At 43.6% G+C, this 26935-nt stretch overlaps 1 protein-coding gene across 6 annotated transcripts in view; it reads right to left on the bottom strand.

The window, feature by feature from the left end:
- Window positions 1-26935, bottom strand: part of plxna4 (plexin A4) — a 597697-nt gene that overhangs the window by 233871 nt on the left and 336891 nt on the right. For all 6 annotated transcript variants that reach the window (XM_068059453.1, XM_068059450.1, XM_068059454.1 and 3 more), the window contains exon 5: window positions 15685-15785. In XM_068059453.1, the coding sequence (XP_067915554.1) occupies window positions 15685-15785 (101 nt within the window). The remainder of the gene's footprint in view (window positions 1-15684; window positions 15786-26935) is intronic.

Raw genomic sequence — 26935 nt, 5'->3', positions numbered from 1 at the left:
ATATAGATGCAAATTATTGTTGTTGTCCCTCATCCACAAAGGGCCATTGTCAGAAATTGAACATTCAACCAAACAAATCAATATCAAAACGCAATGTCTTCCTGCAGCTTCACTTCTACCTTGTGGTCATGTGATCTTTTCTAATTTAAGACGAGCAATGTTGATCACAGCAGCGTGAAATTTGGTTCAATGTCTTGTGGATTCTAGACTGAACTGATGTCTTTAAACTGCCTGGATCCTACACACTGTGATACGACAGAGAGTGCGGGGAATGGACAATCCACCCGTTTCCAATATCGGAGGGCTGTTAAATGTCGTATGAACTTCTGTGCATGCTGGATGAAATGCAGCAATTCAGATTCTCATGTTAGAGCCTGGCCTTTCATCTCTGGGTTCTGAGAATACATCCAAGCCCAGACTTAAAAGAAAAGAAAGGATTTCCATTTATACCACCTCAGGATGTTCTTTACAGCCAATTAAGCTCTTTTTAAAGTGTAGTCACTGTTGTAGTAGGAAACACAGCAGCCAATTTGCACACAGCAAGCTCCTAAGAGCAATGTGATAATTGCCAGATAATCTGTTTTGTAGTGACGTTGGTTGAGGGATAAAAGTTGTCCATGACACTGGGCAGAACTCGCCTGCTCTTCTCGAAATAGTGCCACGGGACCTTTTACATCCACCTGAGAATCAGACGGGGCATTGATTTTTTTTTATTCATTCGTGGGTTTTGGGCGTCGCTGGCTAGGCCAGCATTTATTGCCCATCCCTAATTGCCCTTGAGAAGGTGGTGGTGAGCTGCCTTCTTGAACTGCTGCAGTCCTTGGGGTGTAGGTACACCCACCGTGCTGTTAGGAAGGGATTTCCAGGATTTTGGCCCAGCGACAGTGAAGGAACAGAGATATAGTTCCAAGTCAGGATAGTGCGTGGCTTGGAGGGGAACTTTCAGGTGGCGGTGTTCCAATGCATCTGCTGCCCTTGTCCTTCTAGGTGGGATAGAGGTCGTGGGTTTGGAAGGTGTGTCGAAGGAGCCTTGGTGCGTTGCTGCAGTGCATCTTGTAAATGGTACACACTGCTGCCACTGTGAATCTCATCTCATCCGAAAGGTAGCACCTCCAACCGTGCAGCACTCCCCGAGTAAGAGTCCTACCTGAAGATGAGTCTCACCCCAAGTCCTAATGAACATCTCGGTATAACAAAGTGTTCCTATTACAGATTAGGTATGGCTCTGGATTAACAGCCCAGAGGTGGTGAGTTCACATAGACTGGTACTTCCATTTTCTCTCATATTAGTGCATTACACATTAGGTAACAGCGAGCAATTCAGTCCTGTGGGCTAAATATCGATCCTTTTCTCCTGTGTACTGAGTGCACACTGGGTACACAATAAGTATTCAGTCCCAGTGAGTGCTGTTGCTCAGCTTCTACCCCCATATGTGAACTCTATAAACTGGTACAGGAGAGGAGCTGATATTGTAGAGCAGGGAAAGCCATTATTGAGTTGCCTGGCAACTCAGCTAGATATAAACATAAAAGCGTAGTGCCTTTCCCATATAATTGGCAATTGTACAAATGACTTTATGTGTCCTACATAAACAGCGAAACTTTTCTCAACAAAACATTCCCATTAAACTTATCTGTATAAATGGCACATATGCCCTGAATAAACAGTGTAGCTCTCCTCTGCAGACAATTCCAAGATCAAAGGTCTCCTGTGTAAATACAGTATGCCTTCCACAAAGGCACTCTGCATTTCCTCATATAAATAAATAGTGTAGACCTTTTGTACAATGATGCAGCCTGCCACCGCAAGACACATGGGACACTTCTAGCAGTGCTGCCTCTTAAAATGTATCCTCTAGCTCCTCCAACCCACACAGGCACTTATATCGTATTTGAATTAGAGTTGCTTGATTTCAAAGTGTCACTGCAGCACACTGCGGACCTCCGAGAACCAACCCGCATTTATGTTCCGCAGCTGTCGGAGAAAGCCGAGATCTAAGTCATTGGACCACAAAGAACCAATGAGATCAGACCAGCAGCAGATAAAAAAAAAGGGCACCAATTGCTGGCTGCTCGCCTGTACACGTGGGCCCAGAGCTCAGCCTAACCAACTGCCAGAGTAAACAATCATCGAGCACTGGCAGCAACCGCCATTTTACCGTCGCTCCTGGCAACACAGGGAGAGACGGCCTACTGAGGTTGGATCTCCAATTCTGCCTCAGGTACTTGTGAGCAGAGATCGGGAATGAGGGCCAATCACCTGGGAAGAATTTCCCAATCAGGTGTTATAGTAAATTTACTTCAACGAAGAATAAAGTTGGACTGATTATGATAAGTGTGACTGCATAAAAGTAGGCTGCGTTGGGCTGTGGAAGAGTGAGACAGGGAGTGTTATGCTTATAGGAAGTTGGGAACAGGATTAGGCTCAGTTGCGACACCTTCTGTGGTGGAATACTCAGCATTTAAGCCATTTTTGGGTGAGGTGCTACTTCCAGAGAGGAGAGAAGGATGGGGAAAAAACTGGAATTACTGGGAGAAAGAGCAAGATGAGAATCATAAAAGTATCAGCACTCACACTGGGTTGAAGTGAATTACTGCACAGAGCTTTCAATTATTCAAATGCTATTAAGTTATTGAACAGACGTATTTTCTAATATATTTTGTTACTTGGGTATTTTCCAAAAAGTCTGCATTGTGCAGATTAGTTTTTTTTTTAAACTCTCTTGTTAAACACAACCAGTTTTGAATTACAGTGGAAGTGAGCAGTGAGCATTGGGATCCGGTTTCTGCTAATGGGAAGCACTAAACTTGGCTCAGAGCTCCACTGGACTACTGTCAGGGTCTAGCAGATAGTTGTGAGGGCTGTGGCAAGCAACTGGGAAGGTGGGAGGCCATCCAGCACCAAAATATATTCCTAGTTAGTGAGAAAAAAATCAAATGCAGTGGGGAGGAAGCCAATCTCTAACCTGGGCTGGTATGACACAAAGACAGTATTTACCGGAGAGGCTCTAAAATCAAAGTTATATGGAAGTATCTTTGAGAAGAACATGGCTGAAGGGAATGGCCATGGTATAGTATGACGCCAATTTATTATATTGCTATCAATGAGTTGTTTGAGGATGAGAGAAGCAGAGGAAGAGCGGGAGACAGGGATAAACAGAGAGAGAGACAGACAGAGAGATAAAGAGAGAGGGAGAGAGAAAGGAAGGTGAGGGAGACAGAAGAAAGTGAAAGGCAAAAGAAAGAGAGAAGGAGCGAGGGAGAGAAAGAGTGGGAGGCAAGCGGATGAGTAAACAGCCTGAGACAAAACAAAGACAAACACAGAGAAATGGATTAGAGATTGCAAAGCTGAATAAATACCCAGCAGGAAAGTTGCCAATAATCATTCACAGATCATCTCTCATTAAACTTGTCAGTAGCAGCACCACTGGCATCAATCCCCAAATGGAGCTGTCTCCATGCGCCTCTTGCAGACTGTGTTAAAGATACAAAACTGTGGCTAGCAAAGCAAGCTGGCCCTTAACAAGACCTTGCTCCAGTCAGTCAGCTACGGATCTGATGGGTTTCCACTGAGATCGTCTCACTGAAAGCTACTGCTGGACCAGAACTCAATAAAAGAGCTCAGAACAGTTTGTAGAGTTGATCTCTGCTGGCATTGCTCACTGATAGCATGAAGTACAGCAAAGCTATGTTAAGCACTTCCTGTAGGAATGTGACTGAAATAAAAGCACCCGGCGGTCAGTAGAAGCAAATTCCTAAGACAAGTTTCTTCAGATTCGTAACTACTTATAAAAGCATACACCCCACCACCTCCATTCTTGGGGTCGAGCCAGGTTACCAAGATCAGAAAAACTAGTAGGAAATGACTGATTTTCTGTTCCTCCTAGTTAGTTCTCTTCTTAATACCGCTTTGCATCTTCAACAGCATGCGGCATCTAGTGCGTGACAGAGGTATGCTACCCAAAATACACAAGTGGGGTCTGCTCCTATTTTCTATGTTTCTTCCTGTACGGCCCATTTCCTTCCTGTCACACGTTCCCCAACACGCACTGTTGCTTGGCTCAAGGTAAAACAGCAGCTGACAGAATCGAAATAAGGAACATATGAAATGGCTTGAAACCAGCAAACTAAAGGCAACTAAAGATTTATTAAACCACCAAATCCTAAACGACTGGACAGAAGAGTTCCGCAATGAAAGAAGCTGAATCAATCAAATCATTGTAAAAACACACTTTGAAAAAAATTCTTCCTTATTCATTTCACCCTCAGTATGTAAAATATCTCCTGTCCAAAATAAGGTTTCAATCACAACAAAAATATCAAAGAATTGCCGTGAGCATAGTAAGTTGATCAAAGTTAATCAATGATTCATCTCCTATGTCTTTCAATACCATTGTTAAAGTTTTCACCTCAAGGCTTCAAGTTTCAAATGGATATTTATTTCCTAATGACTATAGAATAGAGCTACCAGCCATATCTACACATTCCTGGCATTCAGTAGCACAGTGGTTATGTTACTGGGCTGGCTAACCCAAAGGCTATTGATCTGCTGATGAAAGTTCAAATCCCACCACAGCAGCTGAGAAATTTAAATTCAGTTAATTAACAGTTTTTTATTCCAGATTTATTTATCAGTCATGGTGACCATGAAACTACCAGATTCTCAGAAAAACCCATCTGAACTGCTGATAGTGGGAGACCAAAGTATTGATGCTTTATATATTACAGACTGATTACATTTGAAGCAAATAAACAGTTCATTAAGAAGTCTTATGCACAAAAGGAAAGCTTTCATTTAAAGATCATACTTGAAGGTGATTCAATACTGTGAGGAAAACCACACCTGCCCTGAGTGAGACATATTAATTTCGTCATATGGAACATTCATTTTAAACTCTTACTGGACTGAAAACATGGCTGCACCCGCATCCTAACAGCTCAGTGGCTGGAAACGTTTGCATTCTAAGAGACATTTGCCTGGAGAAGACAATGGAACTGCTCCCTGATTCAATTCACCCAAATGGATTTTGATCACCAGACATTGAATGTGTGAAAGTCAGCATTTCAGCCCCCTTCTGAGGATATCTACTAAGATTGAAAAGATCCACAAAACCTCGCCGGGCAGGTTGTCCTGAAAAGAAAAGCTAGACACATGACTGGCCTGCTGGCCCAGGTTTGGTTTGAATTGTGTTCACAGAATAGGTTGAGTTCAGACTGCAACTGAACTTGAAGCTAGACAACATCTCCCTATCTCGCTATCTCTCTCTCATGAAAAGAAGAGACTGCAACTAGATTTCAAGAAAACAGAAAAGCATCGAAACAAGTTTGAAAGTGTGTACTGGGTCCCAACGAGGTGGCAAGATCAAACTGCAATCAAAGACTTTTCATCAAACTCAAAAGACAGTAAATGAACTCCAGCTATTACTTCAAACCTTTCCCCTTGATTCTTTCCCCTTTTCTGTCTCTATCCGCATGTGTGTTTATCGCCTATGCATACTAGCATGGTCGCATCATGTATTTTTAGTAGTTTTAACCAAATTAGAGTTTTAAGGTTAATAAACTTACACTTTTCTTGTTTAAATCTAAGAAAACCTGTCTGGTTGATTTCTTTGCCATTACAATTGGAGAGCAGTAAACAAGGATTCACTGAGGGGAAGCTCAAAACACAATGTTTTAAAAAATTAAACCCTGTTACGGCCAAACCAGGAAAAGGCTGTGAGGGAACCCCGAGGCCCCTTTCTCACCTGGTCGTAATAATACACACTTTAGCAAAATACAGATGGGTATCATTAGTCAGTATAATGTGGGCTTGAAACACACATTTTCATGTGAAGTTCCTTATAATGACCACCCATCGAAACACAACCATGAAACAACAGATTAAATCTATAAGCAGTGAAAAATTAATTTTGTCGTGAAATTAGCCTTTAAAATCCATCTCCATGCTGGGCTGTATCCTCTCTTGTATTTATAGAAAATTTCCCTCTTCAGTGTTTAGATCAAAACTAGTTTCAGACCCAATCTAAAAGCACCATAAAGCCTTAGAGTCCTAACTGGAATTCCAGTCATACAAAGAGTCCTATGACTAGTAAAAGTGGGTTGACTCTATTCCCCAGTCACCTCTCCTTACAATGACTCAGGGTCATTCCTGTAAAGAACAGTGTGGCATTTTTGCTATGTTAACAATTCTAAACAGGTGCAAGTTGTTGTTCCCAAATTCTGCTGCCCATATCCTAGCTCACACAAAGGTCCCACTGATCCAACATTCCCTCTCCTCACGGATCTACGTTGGCTTCCAATGCCACCAATTCCTCAAATTTAAAATTCTTATCCTTGTATTCAAATGCCTCCATGGCCTCATCCGCCCCCATCTCTGGAATCTCCTCCAGCCCTACAACCAAGTTACACCAACATCAATCATCTCAGGGCAACCAGGGATGGGCAATAAATGGTGGCAATGCCCACATCTCAAGAATTACTTTTTTTTTTAAAGACTGCACTGGCCAACTAATCATAGGAAGGATTTTACTGCTCTTGAAAGGGTACAGAAATTATTCCAAGAATCAGGAATTTGACTTATGTTGGGCTTGTTCTCCTGGATAACATGAGACTTTGAGATGATCCAACGATCCCGGAGGGAACTGATAAAAACTACTCGCCTACGGTGAGCCATGGTTCAGTTGGTAGCAATCTGAGTCAGAAAGCTGTGAGTTTAAATGCCACACCAGAGACTTGAACACAAAGTCTAGGCTAATGCTCCAGTGAAGTACTGAGGGAGTGCTGCACTTTTGGAGGTGCTGTCTTTCGGATGAGATGTTAAACCTTCTGCTCCCTCAGGAAGGCGTAAAAAATCCCATGGAACTATTTTGAAGAGGAGCAGAGGACCTCTCCTTGGTGTCCTGGTCAGCATTAACCTTCAAACAAAATATGACTAAAAAATAGATTACCTGGTCATTACCACATGCTGTTTGTGGGAGCTTGCTGTGTGCAAATTGGCTGCAACAGTCACTGAACTTCAAATAATACTTCATTGGCTGCAAAGCGGCGCTACATAGATACAAATCTTCCTTGGGCCTTTCATCTGACTCAGAGCTCGAGAAGCAGAAAGGTTGGGGAAAAGTGGAACTGGGCTTTCCATAACGTTGGCTAAGAGAGAGTTAAGAGTATCACATACCAGGTCTTTCCGACATGAGTCACCACTGTCTGGGAAACAAAACTAGCTGGTCCAAGTGGGTTTTTAAAAAAAAGAAAATCGTTGTTTACTGTAGTCTCAATAATATGACAAAATCAATATCATATTAATGTAACATTCCAATATTGAGTAACTGTACATGTATTATGTGAATCACTGTACCAAGTATGAATTGTTTTATAATGACTGGTCAGAGAAGCTTTGCAAGCTTTTATTTTATGTTTTAATCAATAATGAGTGTGGACTTGAAATGATTCAAAGGCCTTTACAAAAGGGATTCTGTTTGATCTCCTCAGAGAAAAGGTGTTTGTAGAAACCACGGCCCTTTCCGATATCCTGTAGGCACGAAGCTCGCAGCAGGTCACAATTTCCCAGCCCAGCTGCCTCTCTTTGATGCCAATCTGCAACTCAGTGCTGTGATACTGCCGACAGGCGAATGCTTCTGAGCTTAATTTCCCCTCCATCCACGCCGCAGCCCCACTTCATCTTCCGAAGCTATTGATCGATGATGGGGTGTGAGACCATGGGTAATGGCATCTGCCCTGCACCTTACCCATTCTTCCTATTAGTGCCTATAACAGTGATCGCTGGCAAACTGGCTGATGATGAGTGAGGGGAAGGAGGGGAGAGGGGGGAGGGGAGCAGAGAGCGGGGGTGAGTGTGGGTGTGGAAGCGGAACCAGATCTTGCCCCTCACCCAACCCAATCCTCATCAGTCATTCATACACTTACGCACTCATCAGCAGGAATTCAATGACAGGTGATTTGGTCCTGCCCAAAATTTATCCTTCAACCAGCACATGAAAACAACACATTGCTATTTGCGGGATCTTGCATGTTCAGAAATTAGTTTCCACGTTTCCTACATTACAACAGTGACTGCACTTCAAAGAATGCTTCATTGGCCCTGAAGGGCTTAGGGACGTTCTGAGGTCTAGATGCAGATCTTTCCTTCCCTTGATGTTACCATCAGCCAAGTGCATTCTACAGGTTTTACTCCCCAGGATGAAGAGAGGAAGGGAGAAAAGGAAGAATCAACACTTTTGCACTTTGTTTTTTAAAAACTTGCATGGAAAGCAAAAGTCTGCATGGGAACGGTAATTCTGCAGTGCCCAGGACCTCCTCTCTCAAACTCATTGATATCTGACTGTCCTATTAATGGAGCACCCTTCACCACGATACATCTGAGAGAGACCCCACTTTCTTCCACACACACAAGGGGAGGGCAGCAGGCCTCTCTAAGGCACTAAGTGATCTCTGTGCAATTTAAGGATTTATCTGGGATACATGCAGTTAGTAAGAGTCCTTCTAAGCGCACTGTAGAGTACAAAAAAAGTAATTCATTTATGACAGCTTAAAGACAATTACACCAGCTTGGCTCAGGTAATTAGAGAATAATGTACTCTTATACTAATAGGGTTAGATGAACAATGAGGAGAATTGGGGAAATTAACTTTCCAAGTATGTGTATTGACTGCAGGACTGCACACTTAAGAAAGAATGACCCTTATTATACACTTAAGAGAAGAGGCTTTACTGGAATGGTAACGAGGAAATGCTAACCAAAAAGAACTGCCTTTGAAACTGGCCATTTCTTTGATGGACCTCAATAAACTCTTCCCTCGAATCCTCCCATCACCAATTTCCACAAAACTAAGTGCCACAGAAGATTACAATTTTAACCAACTCTGTCTATACCCATGAGATCTGCAGTCACACAAGCCCTGGCAACACAGTAAAGGCCCCTTTCTTTCTATTTCCCAGTTCCTGCCTGTTGACTGAGAGTGAACCCATGAGTCGCTGCTGCACTTTCACGTCACATTTGATGCCAGGTGTGTTGGACCCTCCGTGTCATGCAGAATGGATCTTCAATCCCCCACCCTCACAACCTTGAAATACTTGAAATTTGCATGTCTATGGGGAAAGAACAGGAGAATGGGACTAACAGAATAGTTCTTTCAAAGAGCTGGCACAGGCACAATGGGCCAAATGACCTTCTTCTATGAACTCTACAAGCCAAGTAAGTAGGGTGGGTCCTAACTGGGCAAAGAGCTTATGAGTGCTCTGCTGGCAGTCAATGCAGTTATAGCTTGAAAAATTCCAGAGAGACCTGTGCACCAGCTTAGAGGTCCTCAAGTCCTAGCTCTTGCCAACCCGTGCGTAAGCTCTTTAAACTTCGGGCGGGAGTGTTCACTCCACGATGTGGATACAGAAACTCTACCGGGGTGGATTTCACAATACTTTGATTTGGAAGCTCTTAAAGTTGGTGGGTAGGTTTCTGTCAGGCACTTGGCTAATCAAAAGGAAAATGAATCCTACTCCAGGATTTTCCTCAGTATTGGCTGCACTGATGACAGACATAGCAAGCCCCAAGGTATTATGGGTATACAGAGGAACTTCATTTATCCACCTTCCTCATTATGTCAAAATTTTCACAGCACCGAGGTTTCAGTGAGACATCAAACATGACCGTGTCCCTAATTATTTGTATTGTACCCATCTTCATTCCTGTCCCGAGAGTATTACTGCATCAGACAATGCAAGAACAAAATCTGGGGACTCTTCATTGTCCGGCATGATTCTCTCTGTTATGGCAATATCGGAGAACCCATTCTTATAAATCTATCATCAGAAATCTCACCCAGGTGAAGCGATGACAGCGTGGAAAGGCTAAAAAGTCATTGCGCCCAATTGACCCCACTCCTTCCACAGACCGTGTACATTTTGCTAGATCGCAAAATCAACTCAACCAATTTGATCTCCTGATGAATGGTCCTAAGGATAACTTTAATCTAACCTGTCGACAGGAATCTGAGGGGAAGGTGGGGGAAGGGTGATGGCAAGAGGCTGGTGGGGTGGGGAAGTGTAAAATGGGTCATCTTTTTTACACACCACCCAATTTGATTTTCTAGTGGGATCAAAGTGAAGGTGCGTCTTACTGGTACAGAGAGAAGACAGAATGATCCTGTGCCAAATATGGAAAGTGGACGAATACAGTGCACAAGAATTGCAGTATTGAAACAGCAACAACTTTCATTTATATAGCACCTTTATTGTAGTAAACTGTCCCAAGGTGCTTCACAGGAGCATTAGCAGACAAAAAATTAACACTCCGCCACATAAGGGGATATTAAAACAGCTGACCAAAAGCTTGGATGATGAGGTGATTTTTTAATGAGGAGAGTGTGATGGAGAGGTTTAGGGAGGGGTCAAATGCTGCCTTGATGTCTACGGCAGTCACTCTCACCTCACCTTTGGAATTCAGCTCTTTTGTCCATGTTTGGACCAAGACTGTATGAGGTCAGGAGCCGAATGGTCCTGCCAGAACCCAAACTGAGCATTGGGGAGCAGGTTATTGGTGAGTAAGTACCAGTTGATAGCACTGTCAATGACCCGTTCCATTTCTTTCCTGATGTTTGAGAGTCAACCAATGGGGTGGAAAATAGATTGCTGACTCTCTGACTGGACTCAAGCGTGAGAAACGGCCACTTGAGCTGCAGGCACTGGTGGAACTACACCCTAGAACGAGTCAACATATTCAGGAGATGTCAATGACAGGGAACCATCAATGAAAAGATCAAGGCCACCACGGGACAGTTTTGCTTGGTTAACGGCGTTATAGAAATGCAAGTTGTTGTTGAAACAGTTAATTATCATGGTTCATATTGGGGATGCGGTTGCTGTATCAGAGGTGAACCCAGATCTACTCACAACTCCAACCAAGTAAGGAAAACTTTTAGACAAATCAATTAGACCGAGACTTGCCTGTATCATGTTCTGCCTCGAGACTTGACAGCTATTCCCAAACCTGGGCAGGCAGCCATGTAGCAGTCAGAGCTCAAATCTTCCTCTCTCTCACACACAGACCTTTTTCATTGGAATAAAATCCCTGTCATTTAATCACCCTCTTTCTCCCTGAAATTATTAAAAGTTAAAGCCACACAACAAGATCTTTATACATAAAAAATACAGTCAGCTCTTTAATAGTTAAAAGGAATAGATGGCGAAGTGAATGGCTGCAGTGGTTTTTAAGGCAACACTATCACAAAAGGAATTAATCATGAATAGCAATTCATGACCCAGAGACGGGCGCTGATTCATATAATGGATTGACAACACGATGAAAAAGTTTTGGAGTGCCTTCCGTGAATCTCTAGATCTGTCAGGCACTTTTACAAGGAGCCTTGGGTCTTGCCTCCCAGAATCATCGCCCCACTTGTGTCCAACTAATAAAACAAGACGCTTTCTGCAGATTCATCCTTGCCATGACAGCAAAGTGGTTGAGATGTCAGCTTTACATGGATCTCAGTTTGGTTCACAAGGCTGGATTGTGGGAATTAACCTCTGGTCTTCATGGAGTCATCCTTGTGGCTATGCTAGTGGGTAACCAATGTACATCTGTATTGGACCCTTGACAACTCTAGTTGAGCTGTGTTCATATTCTAGTTGGGGATGGACCTTACATCCAAGATTCACAGGGCCCACAGAGTGGGTTATACCAGTTTGAAGGCAGTCTTCTGTGGAATGAAGAACAAGGCCAGGGAGGGAAAATGGGGCATCCCAACTTGGTCATAATCACCTCACAGAGCAATTGTACCATAAGGTGTTTGTATCAGGTGTTGGTTGGGCTGAATAGGCAGGACATCCAACAGCAATTCAATAGGAAGAGAAGCAATGCTGTGTTTTATTCACGTCAATTCAATGTTCAGTTTAAAGTTGTGTAGGAAATATGGTTGCCTTCACTCCAAACGAGAGTTATCTTCAAGTAAGAGTTTGCCAGCCATTTTTCATTTACTTGAGAATCTGGGCTGACCCTCCAGTGCAGTACTGAGGGAGTGTTGCACTGTCAGAGATGCAACCTCTCAGATGAGACATTCAGCTGAGGCCCTGTGTGCCCTCTCAGGGAGATGTAAAAGATCCCATGCCACTATTCAAACGTTCTCCCCAGTATCCTGGCCTGAAGGAATAGCCAAAGCTACATTTAACTTCACTCACTGCCTATTGCTTCTATTTGCAGGTGCCTTGTCTATGGACTGTGGGAGCCAATTAATCTATTAAAAAGCATGTCATGCTAACGAAGGGAACAGTGAAATATGAAATGAACTAGAGGAATTATGAAATAAAAGTCAACTGTTGAACTGAACCACATAAAATGAAGTGTAAGGTGACCTCTCCTGTATGGTTAATAAACACATTTGTCCGTTGAAGAGGAAACTCGTTAACCTCATCTGAATTAGCTTTGGGGAGAACCCATTGAAATTGAAAGGAGCCCGTTGCACATTGATGACTCTTACCTATAGGAATGAACTAACAAAGACTTTTGCAGACTGACTGCCTCTGAAGCCAAAGTCAAAATATCTTGGAACATCATATGAATCACCCCAGGGGAGAAAGCCCTTAGTCACATGACCAACACCCCAACCTGACAAGTATCTACCTTAAAAAGTATCTCTCTGGAGAGCGAGAGAGGGAGAACAGCCAGGGATGTTCTTTTACAGCCAGAACAGCTGAGAGGCAGTTCCAGCAAAGTAGGAGCCTTGTTAATAACATCTTTTAACTATTGCAGCAGAGAAATTGAAAGGTTACTTTGGAACTCCCATCTGTGAAAAGTGAACGAGGATTTCCACCATCAACTTCGGATTGAGGCTCAACTACAAGCAGCCTACGACACTTCATCCTTTTCAAGACAAACAACATTCAGGCCTGCTCCACTGAAAGATTTTCTCTCGAAAATCTTCAGAAGGTTTTCTTAAAACAAACTCTTTTACCACGATTGGACGTTAACTGCATGCTACCACTCTACTCCCTATCTTTTTGTGTATGTATGTGAATGCTTGAGAGGGTGAGGTTACAAACATTTTGCAGTTATTGTGTTAAATAAATATTGATCTTTCTTTTGTAATCTACGAGAAAACCTATTGTTTGGTTATTTATTTGACCCTTAAAACACACAGGGGCTAAAACACTTTATTTTTTTTAAACACTGTGATCCATTGAGATGTGAAAAGTGGAAGTCACCCACACCACTTCCCACCTGTCCATAACAGGCGTCACTATTGGCTGTTAAACATGGAATCAAAACTAGTGGTGCCTACTTGATGAGTAAGAGCAGGAGTTGGACTAACACCTCTCCCGGCCACAAACCACTAATTCAATTCTGAGTAACACTGAAATTTAGTGTAAGGTAATGACAAGTAACTTTGCTTGATCTGTACTCTTCCAATTCAGAGGACTAACTCAGTCTTAATAGTTCAGCTTATGCATAAAGTGTGTACAGGATCTGAGGTCCACAGTTCATGTGGAGGGTCTCCTATATAGGAGTCTTAGTAATGCTCCCCAGATCTTTCCACAAGTGGGCACTTGGGTTTCAAACCCTAAATATTTGCCCTTTCCTCTCTCGTTCAGATTGACCTGCTGTGTACTTCCACCACTTACAGTTTTTACTTCAGATATCCAACAATGTCATTTTTCTCTTTGTACCTCACTCTTAAGCGGACCACATGTGGTGTTGCTCACGGAGGTTTTTCTACATTAAAGACACTATATAAATGCAAGGTGTGGTTTTTTTGAATAGGCACAACCTGAAGTCAACTCGAAACTGGGAGCAATGGGAAATGACTGGCTTTCTTGCTTTTTTCGGTACATGTTGTAAGATTGCTTTGGTTAGTTATAAAATGTGACACTGTTGTGACATCTTCAATATGACATCTGGAATATGATGGACTCAGAATTTTCATTTTACAATAGACAGACAGACAGATGGGAAGAGTCAGGTCAATAGATAGGTAAACAGACAGACAGATGCGTAAGCAGAAAAATAGACAAAACTGATAGATGTGATAAAGTTTGATGCATATCGGAGAAGAACCAAAGAAAATGAGAGATGACTATGATGTTTTGGAAAAAATTTAGCTCTCTGGCATATTCACCCTCACATACATTCTTTCCCTTTCTCTACCAACAGAAATGTGTCTCCATGTAACTACATTTAAGAATCATTTTCCAGCTCCGTAGATATCATGTTTGAATAAATCCAATTATTTCAATTACATAATCGGTAAAACTCATTTTTATTGTGGTCTGTTACAAGCAAAGGGCTAAGGAGTGGGGGAATTCCCACTACACAAACCCTGCAGTGTTACGTATTACAGTGACAATAAAATCGGGGCGAGTATCCACTATGTGAACAGAAAAACACAATGCAGTTTTCAAATTCCACATTGGTTTCTTTCCCCTTATTCAAATTTCTTACTTGCTCAGAGTTTCAAAGCTGGTGTCCTCTAGATTGACCTCAGAGCACGAGCAGCCAACCTAGATTTGGTCACCACACATCACTCAGAGCGGGTTCTCTCTTTGCTTGTCAGGCTTCTCTGACCCCTGGAGGCTGAGTAAGAGAGAGCTACGTTTTCAGTTTACACCACCTAAATGATTTATCAGGCCTAAAGAGCCCTCCTCTCTGCACAGACAGCAGCCTGGGCTGACGGACAAGATGGCAACCCGAGCTTCTCAGCCTGCCTGAGCTCCCCACTATGCAACCCAATCGATGCTCTCTGCAGCTCAGCTGCTAGAGTCAAGTTACCAGCTGCTGAAACTAGGACAGGGACCTTATGAAATCCATCCTCAGGCATTGGCACTATGCCCAACACCAAGAACCTAACACCACAAACTAACTGTTGCCTTGGATCAAGCCTGGCTCTTTTTGACTTATTGCCTTCCTCTGACAGTTAAACACCCTTCTTCTCCCAGCCTGGCTTTTTTCTTGCAAGAACTGCAAGCAACATTTTTTTTTTTAAGACACAAGGTTGGGAATTGTGGAGGCACTGGCCATAATCTTCCAATCCTCTGTGGATACAGGGGTGATGCCAGAGGACTAGAGAATTGCAAATGTTACTCCTTTTGTTCAAAAAAAAAGTGTAAGGCAAAACCCAGCGACTGCAGGCCAGTCAGTTTAACCTCTGTGGTGGGATTTGGTAGAAGTGTTCAAAATTATAAAGGGTCTGGACAAAGTAGATAGGGAGAACTGTTCCAATTAACATAAAGGTCAAGAACCAGAGACACCGATTTAGAGTAATTGGCAAAAGAACCAACAGTGGCATGAGAGAGAACTTCTTTCCACAACAAGTGGTTTAGAATCTGGAATGCACTGCCCGAGAGTGAGGTGGAGGCAGATTCAGTCATTCCTTTCAAAAAGGAACTGGATAAGCACCTGAAGAGAAAATTTGCAGGCCTATGGGGAAAAGTGTGGGCGAGTGGGACTAGCTGAGTTGCTCTTGCAGAGAGCCGTCACAGACACGATGGGCCAAGTGGCCTCCTTCTGTGCTGTAACCATTCTATGATTCTTTGCCAAGCTCCACCAACTCTTTTCGCCCTAGTGCACTGATCCCTCTACAGTCTTGCCCCAACCTTATTTGAGCCATCTTCTCTAGCTGGATGTCCCGACCACACCTCATTCCACGCCATTGAAGGCCAAGCTTCCATCCTCATCCTACTCACATGTTATGGAGCACACACCAGCCACAGTGAGGGTCTCCAGAGCCCAGACATTCAGTGCATGTCTTGTACTGTCCGCACGCCTCTACAGGCACTCTGGTCAGCTGGAAGCAAAGAAAGAAGACAGAATTTAGTGCAGTGCCAACAGAATCATCAAGCTCTTGTAAATTGAGAAATCGGAGGCCTGAGGCCCATAGTACAGAACGTCAAACAGAGTTGTAATGTGAGATGTGATTTACAGTACATGATTAGTGGTGTGTGACTAGTGATATATGATTTGTGATATATGATATTTGGTTTGTGATTGTGAGATATTATTTGTGATATACAATTTCTAGCATCTGGTTTGTGATATATGATATAGGGCTTGTGATATGTTGGATAAACATCAGTCTCACTTCACATTCCCTTCTTACAGCCACAACAGAACCATGCTCCATCACTATCTGTTCAATTCAAACTAGGATCCCACTGGAAAGAGGGCAGTGTCATCACCATATCACAAATCTTATATAACATTGCAAAATATTGGACAAACCAAATATCACTTTGCAAGCCACATATTACAATATCTGCATTCTATATGTAGCTACAATTCTTACAACTTTATAATGTTTATAGTGAGTTTCTTTTTCTAATTAAGCAAGGAGTAACTACAATACTTTCTCACTCCATCAACCAATGTCAGCAGCATTCATCTCAATTCAGGTACAGCACAAGTTAGATGTTGGAATTCTCATCCTTGTTTTCAAATCCTTTGATGGTCTCGCCCCACCCTATCTCTGTAATCTTTGCCAGCCCCACAACCCTCTGAAATATCTGAGCTCATCTAATTCTGGTCTCTTGAGAATCCCCAATTTAATTGCTCACCATTGGTAGCTGTACCTTAAGTTGCCTAAATCATAAGTTCTGGAATACCGTCCTTAAAACTCTCTGCTCCTCTCCCTCTCTTTCCCCCTTCAAGACGCTCCTTAAAAGCTATCGCTTTGACCAAGCTTTTGTTCATCTGACCTGGTATCTGCTGATGCGGCTCGGTGGTAAATTTTGTTTGGTAACACTCCTGTGAAGCATCTTGAGACATTTTACTGCCTGAAAGGCACTTATAAATACAAGCTGTTGTTTTTGATTTGCCATCCAGCCCATTTTTCTTTGATCTAAGTCGCTGTTGTCACGATTTGAGACACACAGGATGGAATTGTATGCTCTCCCCCGCGGTGCGTTTGTAGGCGCGGAGAGCATAAAATCGGGTGGAATGGTTTGGGCGGGGAGGGGGGGGTGACCCCATCAGCATCCCACCTTTGTTGAAATTTAGTCTAGGGCATGAACAGCCTTCCCGCTCCGCCATCAGTCAAGGTCGTTAACTGTGTAATTAGCCCTCAGTTGAGGGTCTCTTCCTGCCGCAGCCTCAATTACCTGTGCAGCAGGTGGCCATGTCACCTCATGGGAAGCATGGCACGAAAAACCGTGCGGGCTGCTTCCTGGCTCAGGGTGGGGGGGGTGGGGAGAGGGGGCTCCCTTGCCCCCCCCCCCTCCCTCTCACAAGACCCTGCCTACCCTGACCTACCTTGAGCCTGGGTCCAGCGCCGCACATCGGTGTCTGGTTGCTGCAGCCACAGCAGCAACCACCACCTCCACAGTGGCTTTGCAGCTGCTGGCCTCTGATTGGCTGGCAGCTCTGCAAGGCCGGGACTTCCGGTGAAGGGGTCTTAAATCTTATGGAAGGCCAGCCGCTGTCCAGTTAAGTGCCTGACTGGCACTAAATTCGGCGGGCCTTCTGGAAAAGAGGCAACGCGGGGATCTCGGCGTCGGTTTCTCCCGATGTCCAGGACCCCCGCCGCCAACATAAAATTCCCCCCCCCCCAGTGACAATCTCTGTTATCGCCCAGCTCCCTCATGGGCTGCACATATCTGCATTATTCTTCTGTGAAGCATGTAAAGTTTACTACTAGTTACCTCAAACTATTGGTTTCTATTTAGTGTCTGATAAGTTATTCTAAATACATTCCTAAAGACACATGTGGATAGCTGAATCCTGTCCCAGTCCCACTCCAGGACATGAAGTATATAATCTAGGCTGATAGTTCAATGCAATACTGAAGGAGTGCTACACTGTCAAGGTTGCCAGCTTCTGGATGAACCATTAAGCCTAGTTCGGGTGGATGTAAAACACTAGTCAAAGAAGAGGAGGGGAGCTCATCCAGTGTCCTTGTCAACATTCAACCCTCAACCAACATCACAAGAAAATAGGTTAACTGTTTATTAATCTAATTTGCTGTTAGTGGAATCCTGCTGTGTGCAACTTTGCTGCTGCGTTTACCTACATAACAACAGTGACTGCACTTGCAAATTATTGCATTATCTGTGAAAAGCTTTGGGACACTATGAGGATATGTAAAAAAGTGGAGGGGCAGGAGAATAAAGAGGAAAGATTGTATTGTGAATTTAATCTGAAAATAGTCTTGATACACAGTCTGCACATACCAGGGAGGGAAAAAAATAACATAAATCAGCAAAAAAAAACCTTTATAATAAAAATAAGGATCAATACTCAATGCTGTGCAAGCCAATTGTTTTGTTCAGCCTCTCTGTGATTTTAGGTGCAGACACCATCCATTATTGACCATGTCAACCTAATCATGACAGCGTCAGCAGTGGGTGTACAGAACCTAATGCTTGGAAAGTTCTGGAAAGGCTGGATGGGACCGTACTCCCCCCTTGGCATTTGGAGTGGTCAGTCGCTTTTCATTTTAGAAAAGTGCAAAAGCCGAGAGAAACAAAAATCAATTTTGAAAATAGATGGATGAAAAACCTCAGTCACTGGATTTCCCACAGGGGGACTTGTTACACAGCAAACACTGAGTTTTGTTACTTTACAGCAATGATTATCACAAATAAAACCTGTAAGCGAGCGATACTTTCGACTGAATACAGCCATTCATCTGACAGGAACATTGTTCCGATACATTTAGGATTGAGGATGCCTTTAACTCCCATTGTACTGACTGATTAAGAGTAAGGGTTTGTCATTTCTGGTTGGATGTTTTCTTGGAGATTTCATTGACTGACCACCTGTCTTCAAGCAGCCTGCCTGCCCCTCCTCCCACTCTTCTGCCATTGGTCCATCCTCATAGAGGATGTAGAGGAAGTGAGGGACCTTGAAGTGAATGCCCAACGATCCTTGAAGGTAGCAGGATAGTTCGATAAGATGGTTAAGAAGGCATATGGAATCCTTTCCTTTATTAGTTGAGGTATAGAATATAAGACAGGAGGTAATGCTGGAACTACATATATATTTTTAGTCAGGCCACAACTCAAGTACTGTGTGCAATTCTGGTCACATCATTACAGAATGGATGTAATTGTACTAGAGCGGGTACAGAGGAGATTTACGAGGATATTGCCAAGACTGGAAAAATGCAGCTATGAGGAAAGATTGGATTGGATGGGGTTGTTCTCCTTGGAACAGGAGAGACTGATGGGAGATTTGATTGAGATGTACAAAATTGTGAGGGGCCTGGATAGAGTTGATGTGAAGGGCCTATTTACCTTAGCAGAGGAGACAGTGACTCGGGGGCATAGATTTAAAGTGATTGGTGGAAAGATTGGAGGGGAGATGAGGAAAAACGTTTTTACCCAGAGGGTGGAGGAGGTCTGGAACTTACTGCCTGAAAGGATAATAGAGGTAGCAACCCTTAACTCATTGAAAAGGAGTCTGAATATGCACCTCAAGTGCCGTAACCTGCAGGGATACAGACCAAATGCTGGAAAATGAGATTCGGCTGGGTGGCTCATTTGTCAGCCGGTGCAGACACAATGGACCAAATGAACTCTTTCTGTGCCGTAAACTTTCTATGATTCATGTCGTTCTATCTTCCCGTGCCGATTGGTAAGCAAGTTCACTCAGTTACCCAACTGGAAGATCCTTCACTATGGTCAAACAGACTACTTTCCCATCTACAATACTGTTATAACTAATAAATAAAAAGCGTATAAAGGAAATGAAAAAGCACACTTGATTTTTCTCCCAAGTTGCTCATGGGGCAAAACGGAGGAGTTCAGTCTTATTTGGGCGGCACAGTGGCGCAGTGGTTAGCACCGCAGCCTCACAGCTCCAGCAACCCGGGTTCAATTCTGGGTACTGCCTGTGCGGAATTTGCAAGTTCTCCCTGTGACCGCGTGGGTTTTCGCCGGGTGCTCCGGTTTCCTCCCACAGTCAAAGACTTGCAGGTTGATAAGTAAATTGGCCATTGTAAATTGCCCCTAGTATAGGTAGGTGGTAGGGGAATATAGGGAAGGTGGGGATGTGGTAGGAATATGGGATTAGTGTAGGATTAGTATAAATGGGTGGTTGATGGTCGGCACAGACTCGGTGGGCCGAAGGGCCTGTTTCAGTGCTGTATCTCTAAAAAAAAAAAATTCCTGGAAACGCCAGGACAATCCTGGAGGCTTGACAACCCTAATTAAGCAAGAAGCCACTCACAAAACCTCATGAACGCTGCCAGAGACTGTTGGAATAATTGCTATTAAAAACATTGCACTTGTTGAGGATGCCTTGATGGCCATTAAATTGTGTCACACCAACCGGGAAAGTCCCAGGCTGCAACCCCAGCCTGTTCTCAATTGAGCTCCTACTATTTGTTGTGTTATTGGTTTCTAACACAAACGTACCAAACATTATGAGGATGGTTGGCAAGTTGAATGAAGGGCTCTTTATTACAGAATAACAGAATTACAGGAGAGCTCTTCATTACACACGCTACCTGCTGACTAACACGGCTCCAACTACTGTTTCACATGTGGGCTTACATAACGTCCTGTGATGATGTATACCAAACTATTTACATATTCAGTAGTATGTTAACTAGTATTCAGGCAGTTAAAGCAATATCACACTACTGACCACAGCGCCCTCTGTGTTAGGAAGAAGAGGGACACCAGTCAGCCAGGTTTCCTCTCCTGAATGCTGTCCCTCTGTTGGAAAGTGAGTAGGGTGGATGTTAGGGTGGAGAGGATCAGGCTCAACTATGATGACCTACCACTCCCTCAGTCGAACACAGGGATATCTATCGTGTGAGGTAACTGAAAGCGCTCTACATCTACGGAGTTGTATCCTATCTATGCATAAATTGTCTACCACGTTCCCTGCATTACAACAGCGACTGTACTTCAAAAGTACTTCATTGGCTGGAAACACTTTAGGACATCCTGAGGTCACTAGAGGCACTATATAAATTCAACTCTTTTCTTTCTTAAAAAGTGCACGTTTTGAAGTCAGGTGGGGGCAGGATCGGGCTTGGCTGTGACGTTCTCCATGAAGTCCATCAACACTCACACAAGGAATGACCACTTGGCGAGTTCCCAAAAGTAGATCGATCCCTTGGGAACTTCAACTAAATAAGGAGTCAACGCCTCTGGGATAGGACAGAGCTGCAGGGGTTGCAACTGGCAGAAACAAAAAAAAAAGCAGAGAGAAAAACTTCAAAAAAAAACCCAGAAAGGAAAAATAATTAGAGGAAACTATAGTTTTCACAATAGAACAACCTTTCATTGTGTTATTATTCAGAGTACGGTCCCCTCTTCCCTTCTTCCACTTCAGTCTTCCACCAGATTTATGGAGTTATCCAGCCAATTCAAACACCTGAATTCAGCAGGGGTCCCACAAGGTACCACAACTGCATGGGGCAGGCTGGATGGGCCAGAGGGTTTTTTCTTGTCCATCATTGCTCATATATCCCCCACCTCTGAGTTGTGCTGATAATTTCCTTCATTTCTGTTCCTTCAACGCCCACTCTAGAAACTTCAGCATCAAATATAGGCTGACATTCCACAAATTCAGGACATCGCAGGCAATGAAGTACACTTTGAAGTGTGGTCGCTGTTATATTGTAGCCAAATGCCAGTTGTCAATTTGCACACAGAAAGATCCCCCAATCAGTAATGAGATAAATGACAAGCTAATCTGTTTTAGATGGTATTGAAGGATAAATGTTGGCCCAGACACTGAGATAACACCCCCTGATCTTCTCTGAAATAGTGCCATGAAATCTCGTACTTCCTCAGTGAATGGACAGTACCTCCAACAGTGCAGTGCTCCCTCAGTACCTCTCCCTGGCAACAGTCTGTGATTAAGCCAGTCTGTTCGCAACCTTGGTGTCGCATTTGACCCCAAGATGAGCTTCCGACCTCATGTTCACGCCATTATTAAGACCGTCTATTTCCACCCCCGTAACTTCTCCCGACTTCACCCCTGTCTCAGTTCATCTGCTGCTGAAACTTGCGCAAAGTCCCGTTTCCCTATCACCTCTCTGCTCGCTGACCTACATTGGCTCCCAGTCAAGCAACGTCTTGATTTTAAAATTCTCATCCTTGTTTTCAAATCCCTCTATGACATTGTCCCTCCCTATCTCTGTAATCTCCTCCAGCCCCACAATCCTCAGAGATATCTGCACTCCTCTAATTCTGGTCTCTTAAGAATCCCTGATTTTAATTGTAGCTGCACCTTCAGTTGCCTAGGCCCTAAGCTCTGGAATACCCTCCCTACACTTCTCTGCCTCTCCACCTCAATTTCCTCCTTTAAGACACTCCTTAAAACCTACTGCTTTGACCAAACTTTTGGTCATCTGACCTAATATCTCCTTATGTGGCTCGATGTCATATTTTGTTTTATAATGCTCATGTGAAGCACTTTGGGATGCTTTATGATGTTAAAGCCACTATATAAATATTTGTTGTTGTACTTGTTGTTGCAGTGTCAGCCTAGATTATGTGCTCACATATCCGGAGTGGGCCTTGAACCTGCGACCCATGACACAGAGGTTGGAGTGGACCTAATGAGCCAAGGCTAACTGCTAAGTAAATGAAAAGTAAAATGTACAAACAATAAAACCCCAAGAAAATAATGCAAAAATATAGAAATAAACAGAAGAAATTTAAACCTAAAGCTAATTATGTCTAACTATTTGGGTTTTTTCTGCTTAGATAGGGTTGCTATTGATGATGTGCAGCTTCTAAACCTAACTGGCGCAATTACATTAACAGAGGGGACGTGCCCACTCCCTCTGTATCAAAAAAATAAGTAAAATCCTCCTCCCATAAATGTGATGGGGGAACTGGCAATCCAACATTAAGAGGTTATTATCCTGAAGTGCTGACAAGCTGCTTTGCCACATCTGTGTGGCATGTTTCAATAATTACAGCTATCAAAAATCCATTACAACCCTCCGCAACCATTCCTCAGATTCCAAGACACTGACGGTGGGAGCACTTCTCCTGACCGAGCCCTGGTATTGGATGTGCATTTGCTTCAGATCCCTGGGGATGGTGATGAGAACTGAAATGTTGCTCAGGGCTCCTGCGGTGAACCCTCCCAGCATCATTAGTGTCGCTGGCTGAAGTTAAGACTCGTGGAACCCTGTCTCCTTCTCAGAAACAAAGGAATCAAAGACCAGGATACCATGGTATCTCTTCCCTTCACCTTCCCATGTACTGCCTGCTAAACACTTCATCTAATCACTGCATCTTGACTTGCCTCATCTTCCCGTGAGATCACTGCTGAATGCAAGAATCCTGAGACAAAACATTTGCTACTATAAGAAGCTTGGAGGGGTTCTTGGGGTGGGGGGAGGGATGTGGGCAAGGAGCGGCAGAGGCAGAGTTGAAAACAATCCAGAGTGGGCAGATTCAGATTGAAAGAAAGAACTGGCATTGAAATAAGCACGTTTCAACAACTAAGGACATTCCCAAAGCACTTAACAGCCAATGAAGTACATTTGAAGTCTGCTGTAAGGTAGGAAATTGCTGCAGCCAAAGCATGCACAGCAAGATCCCACACAACCGATTCACAGCCGACAGGAATTGCAATCTCGATGTTAAGGATGGAAAATCATGGGAGCCATAACTCAGTTGCCCTCTGAGGCCAATCTCCCAATATACACATCTCACCTGTGAAGCTCCACACTGGCAGTGTTAACCCATAAAAATTATCCTTCTACGTAAGAATCTATTAGAGTCATGATCACCATTAAACTAGCTTTTTTTTAAATTATCAGACCAGACTTACTAGTCTGATAATTGTTTTTTAAAAAGCTAGTTTAATCAGACTCTGGTCTGATTAGTAAGTTTGCGGACGACACAAAGGTTGGTGGAGTTGCGGATAGTGATGAGGATTGTCAGAGGATACAGCAGGATATAGATCGGTTGGAGATTTGGGCGGAGAAATGGCAGATGGAGTTTAATCCGGACAAATGTGAGGTAATGCATTTTGGAAGGTCTAATGCAGGTGGGAAGTATACAGTAAATGGCAGAACCCTTAGGAGTATTGACAGGCAGAGAGATCTGGGCGTACAGGTCCACAGGTCACTGAAAGTGGCAACGCAGGTGGATAAGGTAGTCAAGAAGGCATACGGCATGCTTGCCTTCATCGGTCGGGGCATACAGTATAAAAATTGACAAGTCATGCTGCAGCTGTACAGAACTTTAGTTAGGCCACACTTAGAATATTGCGTGCAATTCTGGTCGCCACACTACCAGAAGGACGTGGAGACTTTGGAGAGGGTACAGAAGAGGTTTACCAGGATGTTGCCTGGTCTGGAGGGCATTAGCTATGAGGAGAGGTTGGATAAACTCGGATTGTTTTCACTGGAACGACTGAGGTGGAGGGGTGACATGATAGAGGTTTACAAAGTTATAAGTGGCATGGACAGAGTGGATAGTCAGAAGCTTTTTCCCAGGGTGGGAGAGTCAGTTACTAGGGGACATAGGTCTAAGGCGCGAGGGGCAAAGTTTAGAGGGGATGTGCAAGGCAAGTTTTTTTACACAGAGGGTGGTGAATGCCTGGAACTTGCTGCCGGGGGAGGTGGTGGAAGCAGGTATGATAGCGACGTTTAAGAGGCATCTTGACAAATACATGAACAGGATGGGAATAGAGGAATACGGACCCCGGAAGTGCAGAAGGTTTTAGTTTAGACAGGCATCAAGATCGGCGCAGGCTTGGAGGGCCGAATGGCCTGTTCCTGTACTGTTCTTTGTTCTTAATTCCAGATTTATTAATTGAATTCAAATTTCAGCATCTGCTGTGGTGGGATTTGAACCCTTCTCCCCAGAGCATTAACCTGGATATCTAGATTACTAATCCAGTGACATTACCACTGCACCACCACCTCCCTGATATATGTAGTGACATTGTAAATACGTCCTTTATGATCTTGACTTGCCTCTCACCCACTGATTGATAGCAAGTGATTCCACCCACACCCTGAAGCATATGGATGTGTGTGCGAAGATATAATCAGATGACTGGCATGACCAGGATAGTTCAGAACCAACAACAGTGGGGTGAATTCATTCAGCCTCATCGTCACTGCTGAGCTGATGCACAGGAACTCAGCACAGACACACATATGGGGTTTCAGTAGGATTGGATTTTACATAGGATTTACAGCATAGAAACAGACCATTCGGCCCAACAGGTCCATGCTGGTGTTTCTGCTGCACACAAGAATCCTCCCGTTTTCTTCATCGAACACCATCAACATATCCTTGAATTCCTTCCTCCCTCATGTGTTTATCTAATTTCCCCTTAAGTGCATCAATTCTTTTCATTTCAACTACAGAATCATAGAATAGAATCATAGAACGGTTAAGGCACAGAAGGAGGCCACTTGACCTATCATGTCTATGGGGCCGAAAAACAAGCCACCTATTCTAATCCCACCTTCCAGCATTTGGTCCGTAGCCCTGCAGATTACGGCACTTGAGCTGTATATCCAGACTCCTTTTGAATGGGTTGAGGGTCTCTGCCTCAACTACCCTTTCAGGGTAATGAGTTCCAGACCCCCACCACCCTCTGGGTGAAAAAGGTTTTCCTCATCTCCCCTCTAATTTTTCTACCAATCACTTTAAATCTATGCCCCTTAGTCACTGATCCCTCTGCTAAGGTGAATAGGCCCTTCACCTCCACTCTATCCAGGCCCCTCACAATTTTATACATTTCAATTAGATCTCCCCTCAGCCTTCTCTGTTCCAAGGAGAATAACCCCAGCCTGTCCAATCTTTCTTCACAGCTGCATTTTTCCAGTCCTGGCAACATCCTTATAAATCTCCTCTGTACCATCTCGAGTCCAATTACATCCTTTCTGTAATGATGTGACCAGAACTGCACACAGTACTCAAGTTGTGGCCTAAGCAATGAGTTATACAGTTCCAGCATTACCTCCCTGCTCTTATATTCTATACCTCGGCTAATAAAGGAAAGGATTCTATATGCCTTCTCAACCACCTTATCGACCTGTCCTGCCACCTTCAGGGATCTGTGGACATTCACTCCAAGGTCCCTCACTTTCATCTACACCTCTCAGTATTTTCCCATTAATCGTTAATTCCTTGGTCTTGTTTGACCTCCCCAAATGCATCACCTCACACTTCTCCAGGTTGAATTCCATTTGCCACTTTTCTACCCATCTGACCAGACCATCAATATCTTCCTGCAACCTACAGCTATCCTCCTCCAATCTTTGTGGTTCTGAGTTCCACATTCTAACCATACTCTGAGCAGTCAATACTGACTGTGTCATTCAGGCTCCCCACCTGCCAAGACTGAGGCACATATTATTTCGCCACATGAAAAATTAAAACTTAAAATTGTGGTTGGGAAGAAAAGAGGGCCTATCACAAGGAATTACTAAGCCCCTGACTGGAAAGACATTTGCATGCTGACAGACAGTGTTGCAACCAAGGACCCAGTCCCTGCTTCTCCAATACATAGAAGACCTGGTCAGGCCAGTTTAGTCACATGACTAACTGGCTGTTTCAATTTGAACTTGCTGAGAGAAAGAAACTCAGAAAGCTGTTTGCTCCTGGACTGAGAACCTCTCTCCTGTCTGCTCCCATCTCTTTCTCAAGGAACTGAAGACCCATTGAAGACAAGTGAACTCAAAGAGAGAAAAGTCTCCTACATTAACAAGGGTTAAGAAGAATAGTGGGCCCCAAAAGTATGAGCTGTCTACAATCAAAGACTCTATGTCGAGCTGGAAACACAGGAACAGTAACAAGAAACTCCCTTAAGAGACTGCCTCAAACCTCTCTATTTTCTTCTGCTCTTTTCTTTCCCTATTTGCATGTGTCTAACATGAGTGCACGCTAGCATGGGCGAAGCCTGTATCCATAGGCGTTAACTGAATTAGAGTTTAAGTTTTAATAAATTTCACTTTTCTTCTTTAAATCTAAGAAAGCCTGTTTATGCTCATTTCTTGGCCTT

The sequence above is a fragment of the Heterodontus francisci genome, chromosome 27 (assembly GCF_036365525.1).
Source record: "Heterodontus francisci isolate sHetFra1 chromosome 27, sHetFra1.hap1, whole genome shotgun sequence".
Lineage (NCBI taxonomy): Eukaryota > Metazoa > Chordata > Chondrichthyes > Heterodontiformes > Heterodontidae > Heterodontus > Heterodontus francisci.
This window is presented reverse-complemented; position numbering and strand designations above follow the sequence as displayed.